The 8168-nt window shown below is 34.7% G+C and overlaps 1 protein-coding gene across 1 annotated transcript; it reads right to left on the bottom strand.

Annotated features, from left to right (window-relative positions):
- Positions 1-6132: 6132 nt before the first annotated feature.
- Positions 6133-7693, bottom strand: LOC147500180 (1-aminocyclopropane-1-carboxylate oxidase homolog 1-like). The gene is made up of 3 exons (XM_086561867.1): positions 7151-7693; positions 6628-6949; positions 6133-6499 (listed from the first exon to the last, which is right to left on the bottom strand). Exons 1-3 carry the CDS (start codon positions 7654-7656, stop codon positions 6251-6253), a joined length of 1077 nt encoding a protein of 358 aa, XP_086417993.1. The 5' UTR covers positions 7657-7693; the 3' UTR covers positions 6133-6250.
- Positions 7694-8168: the final 475 nt, after the last annotated feature.

Below are 8168 nucleotides of genomic sequence, written 5' to 3'. Positions count from 1 at the left end.
CTCATGCAGCGTTGCAATTTCATTCTTTGCGACCGACTGGTGTACTCCCGTCCCCGGTAGCAATCCTCGCTCAAAGGCGATAACCGCAGTTCTCTCGTCCAAATTCTCAACTTTCAGCGTCTCAGCTTTGAACCGGCATAGATACTCCCTTACTGTCTCCGCTGACTTTTGTCTCACATTAAACAGGGCCGCGATGTCCACTGCCCGTTTCTTCTGGTGTATGAAATGATTCACAAAGGCTTGTTCCAATTCTTGGAAATTCTTTATGCTCCCCGCCGGCAGACGATAGTACCAATCCGAAGCCCCGCCTTTCAAACTAGCCGGGAACATCATGCAACGTAATCCATCGTACCATGACTCCTGCCATAGCGGCATTTGTTGCCTGAAGTGGTGGATATGGTCCGCCGGGTCCCCTTTCCCATCGTATCTCTCGAACCGAGGCTGGTTAAAGCGCTTTGGGACCTCCGACGCCCAAATGTCGTCCGCCAACGGATTGCGGTTTAACCCCGCCACCACCTGGTTGGCCGCTCCTCCACGACTTTTCTCTTTCGGCGGTTAAATGCTATCTATCATTTCCTGCACCTGTTCCATAGTCAGGCCGGCCACCGGATTTTCTACCAAATTGGGCTCCTCTCCTTCCTCTCCCGAGCTATCATCTGCTTCTTCGTCCAGTCCTTCCTCTTCTCTTTCCTTCTCTCTCCTCAAACCATCATTCTCTTCCCTTAGTCTTCCGATCTCCTCCCTCATAAGCCTTATCTCCTCTGCCCCCAGATCTGCTCTCCCGACTCCTTCTTCCTCTACTCCTGCCTCTGGCGTCATTTCCCGCACTGGTGCTTTCCTTGGTCTACCTACTCGTCTCTTTGGAGCCATCTCTACTCTGCTTTCGCTCTCCCCACAGACGGCGCCAAATGTTACAACACAATATATTGGTTTGATCACTCTCCCAGTTTACTCACACCCTTCCTCTCTCTCTCTTGGTCTCACACAATGGATCCCCTTCTCCTCTTCCCCTGCCTTTTCCTTTTATATCCCTCCCCTTCGTGTCTTGTCTGTCCAGCTGTCCTCCCATCTAACCGTCCCACTTTCTGCCGTACCCCTGCCACGTCCGCGCTCTAGGGTGTCCCAGTTATGATCCCCTGCCACTCGGTGGACCTTCCTAGGCTACCCTCCCCATCCTCGATGTCCCACTGACTGTCTTACCCTTAGGTTTGATTCCAATTTCTCCGCCTATCCCAAGATTTCTTTGACCCTCCATGAGGTCCGCTGACCTGGCAACCCTTTTCTCCATCGAGCCCATACAATATTCTAAAATAGCAACCATATGGAACCTCCCATTCATATAGCCATGAGGGTCTGCCATTTGATACAAAAGCCTCATTCTCAGCTAAGAAAGATCCAAATTTTGCCGCCTGGTCTGAGACTAGGTTAGCCTCTCTCCAGTTGTGCTACACATTCAAGCTTTAAAAAATTCAAATCTTTAGATATATATTATAGTTATACCCTCACCAATCTATTTTTTGGAGCACTCGAGAGACTCCAGTTTTTTCTAAACTCTATTACTAATTATGAAAAAGTATGATATAAATAAATAAATAATCTTATCTAGAGTTTCACAGAGTATCCAACTTTTCATAAACAATATAGCTAATTACGGGAAAAAAAAACTAAATTGCAAAAAACAATATTTTCAACCAAAAACGATTTTCCTAAAACCCTTACGCCACAAAGAATAGTTTCCACACTAATCTCAGACGAAGTTTAACATAACAAAGTTTCTTTCTAAAAAATGATAATGAAAAGCGGACAACAAATAAAATTGTATTGTATGCACTATATGTCTATATGGGCCTAAACAAATAAAGTTGGATAGATTTAATGCATCATCCACTTTGGGATTTAGACATTTAGTCATCGTTAATGATTTCAAAATCTACAGTAATTATGACATATTCCAATTAAATTTTTGAATTTATAAATTTTTTTTCAACACTATAATGTAATTTCTAATTTTATAATATATATACCAAACCAAAACAAATTACAATGGAAAAAAAAATTATATAAAAAATAACATCACAAAATATATAATATAAAATTTTGCATTCATTCTAATGCAAGCTCACATGTATAAAAAAATTAAAAAAAAATAACGGTAAATCAATAATGACAAACATTTTAAAATATATATATATAATACTACATGAAACTAAGCTCAAAGAACAATTAATGGGAAACCGAAAACTGGATGCAAATGCATCGAACTAACCACAAATAATATTTAACGAAAAATTGGAAACTTGATGCAAATGAAAACATTAAACTAATCTTAAAAAGTAATTAATGGGAAATCGGACTATAGATACAACTGCATTAAACTAACTTCAAAGAATAATTAACGGGAAATCAAAACTTTGATGCAAATACATCGAATTAACATAAAAAAAATAATTGTCGGGAAATCGAAAACTGGTTGGAAATGCATTGAACTAACCCTCAATGATTAAATTAATAGGAAATCAGAAACTGGATGCAACTGCATTGAACTAACATCAAAGAAAAATTAACTATAAATTGGGAACAAGATGCAAATGCGTAGAACTAATTTTAAATAATAATTAATCAAAAATCGAAAACCGGATGCAACTGCATTGAACTAATCTCAAAAAATAAACTGGATGCAAATGCATTGAACTAACCTCAAGAAATTATTAACGGAAAATCGAAAACTGGATGCAAATTCATTGAACTAACCTCAAACAATAATTAACGGGGAATCGGAAACTAAATGCAAATACAACCTTATCAAATAATAAACGAGAAATCAAAAACTGGATGCAAATGCATTAAAATAATCTCAAAGAATAATTAACGAGAAATCGGAAATTGTATGCAAATTCATTGAACTGACCTCAAAGAACAATTAATAGGAAATTTGATGCAAATGCATTGAACTAACCACATTGAACTAACCTCAAAAAATAAATAACGGGAAATCAAAAACTAAATGCAACTACATTGAACTAACATCAAAAAGTAAATAATTGAATTGAAAATCAGAAACTGGATGCAAATGCATTAAACCAACCTTTTTTTTTTTTGCTCAATAAGTGTAAATTGAAATTAAGGAAAGAAACGAAATAAAAGAACTGTAAAGGAGTGGTAGAACATACATGCTATACGATGTAGGTTCAAGATATTCTAAAATAGCAACCATATGGAACCTCCCATTCATATAGCCATGGGGGTCTGCCATTTGATACAAAAACCTCATTCTCAGCTAAGAAAGATCCAAATTTTGCCGCCTGGTCTGAGACTAGGTTAGCTTCTCTCCTGTTGTGCTACACATTCAAGCTTTGCACCTTCGTCGTGCAAATTTTCCATCTACATAGGAGTTGCCAAGGGATGTCCCATGAGTTAAAAGCTGTGACAGTTGCTGCCAAATTTGATTCCACCCAGAGATTGCTTCATCCTTTTGAAAGGGCAAGCTCTACACTCTCCAATATATTCATGCACTCGGCTGTATAGTTGTCTGCAATTCCGATACCCCTTGCTCAAGAGTAAGACAAAATCACCATGAACATTTATAAAGGAACCACCCAACCTAGCTGGACCTGGGTTCCCTCTAGAATCCCCATCTATGTTGACCGTAATTTGATCACCAATTGAAGGAATCATTAAACTAACCTCAAAACATAGTTGTGTTATATGTTGTAGGAATGTCTCGATAAGTATAGTTTTGCATTTAAAATAGTGTTTATCTTATCTCTTTTCGTATGATTGGGAACGCCTTGCTACTCAAGTAACTTCAATATGAACTTCGCCTTATTAGGCAATCTCACAAAACTTTAATCAAACTTCTATTATTAAACAACAAAATGAAGTTGAAGGGTTTTATCAAGGGTGAGTTCTTTTTTTTTAATAGATAGTGGGGTTTTCACATTATAAGAAATTTGGATGAGTGATCAATATAATATTCATATATAATAGTTCTACATATATTGTTGCAAATATTTTTCAGAATAATTAATATAACTTCACACATTCGTAGATAATCTTTGAAGATCCCACATAGTGAGTCATGTATAATTTAAAAAATAATTAACTAGAAATCGAACTAGATAATTTTTTTATGATCCCACATAGTAAATCAAACATAATTTATTTTTATGTCCTGTTTGAAGCTGATATTACACACCATATTGGATAATTAAAAGAAAATCAAAAAGTGGATTTAAATACATTGAACTGCGCTCAAAGAGTAATTAAAAGGAAATCAGAAATTTTATGTAAATACAATAAACCAGACTCAAAAAGTAATTAACTAAAAATCATAAACTAGATGTAACTGCATTAAACTAATGTCAGAAAATAACTAACGATAAATTAGAAATTGGATGCAAATCCTTGAAAAATATTTAATCGAAATTGGAAATGGTATGCAAATACATCAAACAAACTTCAAATAATAATTAACGGGAAATCGAAAACTGGATGCAAATGCATTGAACTAATCTAAAAAAATAATTTATATAAAATCAAAAATCAAATGCAACTGCGTTGAACTAACCTCATAGAATAATTGGCGGGAAATCAGAAACTAGATGCAAATGTATTGAAATAACCTCAAAGAATAGTTAACAAAAAATCAGAAACTGGATGTAATTGCATCGAACTAACCTCAAAACATAAATAATAAAAAACTAGATGTATATATATATATATATATATATATATATATATATATATATATATATATATATATATATATATATATATATATATTGAATTAACCTCAAAGAGTTATTAACGGGAAGTCAGAAACTGTATGCAAATACAATAAACTAATCTCAAAGACTAATTAACGAAACATTGAAAAATGGATGCAACTGCACTAAACTAATCTTAATGAATAATTAACAGGAAAGCATAAATTTGATGCAACTACATTGAACTAACCTCAAAAAATAATTAACGGGAAATTGGAAACTTGATATTGAACTAACCTCAAAGAACAATTAACTAGAAATAAAAAAAAAATTGGATGCAACTACATTGAGCTAACCTCAAAGAATAATTAACAGAAAATCAGAAACTGGATGCAATTGCATAAAACTAAAATTAGAGATTAACTAATGGTAAATCAGAAATTGGATGCAATATCTTGAGGAATATTTAATATGAAATCAAAAACTTGATGCAAATGCATTGAAATGACCTCAAAGAATAGTTAACTAGAAATCAGAATTCGGATGTAACTGGTCGAACTAACTTCAAAGCATAAATAACAAGAAATTTGAAACTATATGCAAATGCATTGAACATCGAACTAACCTCTAAAAATAATTAACTGAAAATCAGAAACTGGATGCAGATGTATTGAACTAATATGAAAGAGTAATTAATGAAAAATTGGAACCTAGATGGAAATGCAATGAACTAATCTCAAAAACTAATTAAAGAAACATAAAAAATTGTAAGCAACTATACTAAATTAACCTTAATGAATAACTAACGAGAAATCATAAACTTGATGCAACTGCACTGAATTAACCTCAAAGAATAATTAACGGGAAATCGAAAACTTGATGCAACTGCATTGAACTAACCTCAAAGAATAATAAATGGAAAATCGAAACTAGATGCAATGGCTATATTAAACTAACCTCAATGAATAATTAACAGAAAATCGGAAACTTGATGCAAATGCATTGAACTAACCTCGAAACATAATTGTATTATTTGTAGGGGGAATATAATGTCTTAACAAGTATAGTTTTGCATTTTAAATAGTGTTTATCATAATTCTTTTATTATGATTGAGAGTGTCTTACTATTCAAATAGTTTCAATATCATCTTCGCTACATTAAGCATTCTCATAAAACTTCAATCAAACTTCAATTGTTAAACCTAACAGTTAAAAAAATCAATAGGTTTTATCAAGGTTTGGTGTTTTCTTTTTATTGAGAGTAGTGCAAGAAATTTGAATGAGTGATTAATATAATTATCATATATATCTCATAGATATTTATAATTGATAATATTTTTTAGAATAATTTAATATAACGGCACCCGTTTGTAGGATGGGTTCGAAAACTAGTTAGGTATTTATATTCTTACTGTACAGGCATGCATTTATAATGCAAAAAAAACCAATAGATTTCCTTCCAAAAGGGTCTATTGCTTTATTAGTCACCATTACACTACTAACAGCATCTTTTTGTTTCATCCCATCCTTTTTCACTGATTATATTATAATTTCAAATTATTCAAGCCGGACTTCCCATCCCCTTGAGAACTGAAATACTGGATATAGTCTTTCGTTGTGAAATCTTGGTATACAGGGCCATTTTCATCTGAAAGTAGTTCCTTGATTGGTCCGTAAGTCTTCATGGTCATATTCAGACATACAGTTAGGAAACATGCTATTGATACTCTTGGTCCAACAAGATTTGCTAGAACCCTGTGCTCTATGCTCTTGAACTTGTCATTGGAAACAATCTGCATGAGGATAAAAATTCAGGACAGTACATCCAATTATTTTGCAGTATTGAATCGCGAACTTTATATCGAGCCAGACATGTAGTATATTTCAGATAAAACATTACTGCGCCCTTTAGGAAACATACCTGGAGAAGATCACCAATGTTAATTACAAAAGCTCCTGGAATAGGTTGGACATCAACCCACTGATCTTGATGAAGAACTTGGAGGCCGCCAATGTTGTCTTGGAGAAGGATGGTCAGAAATGCGGGATCTCTATGCTCGGCGGCTCCTAAAGTTAGTTCTGGCTGTGGACACGCTGGATAGTAGTTAGATGCTAAGACACAGGATTGAGCCCACTCCAATTTCTTTAGGTGATCAGGTTTCAGCCCAATAGCCTCTGATAATAGCTCAAAGAGACTATCTCCTAGTTCGGTAACATGCTTTGTATAATCAACAGTTATGTCCCTGCAGATTAAATAACCCTCAACCTATCAACAAAAATATGTTGAACTTAACATGTTTTTTTCCAAAAAATTTGAAGGCACGATCACTCAAACAATAATTACTTGTCATATCGTAACATGGAGCAGACATATTTTAGTACTACACAATAATTAACCACTGCGGGCTCTTACTAATAATACTATACTACAAATTTTATACTACCTGCAAACGGCTGGCAACTCAACGGGATCAAGAGGATCAGGAGTGAACATAAGAAAAGTTAAAGTGTCCCTCCAATTAGCAGCTTTTGATTGATAAAGAACAAAGTTGCTACTAAACCTCACTCTCTTTGCTAGATCACGACTATAAATCTCTTTTTTCACCTCATTATCTTGCTCATTAAATCTACGTACCCCTTTAATCATCTCATCCATTACAGTTATGGGCACTCCATGGTTCACAACTTGAAAGAAACCCCAGTTCTCTGATGCATTTTTTATTCCATCAACCACCTGTTGATGTTCTCCTTGAAGGTCTATGACTGGAATCTGTAAGTTAGTCAGATTGGTATCTAACTTCTTTTGATTATGGTCATATGGTGGTTGAATGAAAAAATTGGGAATTTTAAGAATCCCTGAGTCAACCAGTCCTTTGACTCCGGCTTTTGAGTCATCGAAAGCTTTCACTTCTTCATCTGACTCAACAATAGGGTCATTGCCAATTGCCATTCTCTCTTTTGTGTTATTGGATCCTTTGTGTTGGTAGATGGTTGCAAAATTCAGCTTTCTTATATAGACAATTTAAGCATTAAAATATCTTAAGAATATACTTCCTGCATGGTTATTAACGTATCTTGATTCCTAAGAATAATCATCGCCGTTTTTGGAATTTTGGAATCTTACTGGGGTAGATGATCACAACTTAGGCTGTTTAGTTATCAAGCAGACTGAATTTTCACTTACTGGCCAGATCAGATTGTTAGGCAATGTGTGCAATAACACACGTTTTCTTTGCAGGAACAATGAAGTGTGTGTACCGTGTACCTGCTTGTCAAGTTGACAAGGAACGTGGCTATGGTAAATTCAGAATCCAAAATTCCATGCAGCAGGGGGCAGACGATCTCAACTCTTTTCTATATGAAATACTTAATAACTGGATTCCTTTTTGTTGGTAAGCTCGTTTTGGATGTATTTATGCAAGCTAGATTCAGAATCTGTAATTTTTCTACTCGTTTGGGATC

Source organism: Coptis chinensis, chromosome 5 (assembly GCF_015680905.1).
Source record: "Coptis chinensis isolate HL-2020 chromosome 5, ASM1568090v1, whole genome shotgun sequence".
Classification (NCBI taxonomy): domain Eukaryota; kingdom Viridiplantae; phylum Streptophyta; class Magnoliopsida; order Ranunculales; family Ranunculaceae; genus Coptis; species Coptis chinensis.
This window is presented reverse-complemented; position numbering and strand designations above follow the sequence as displayed.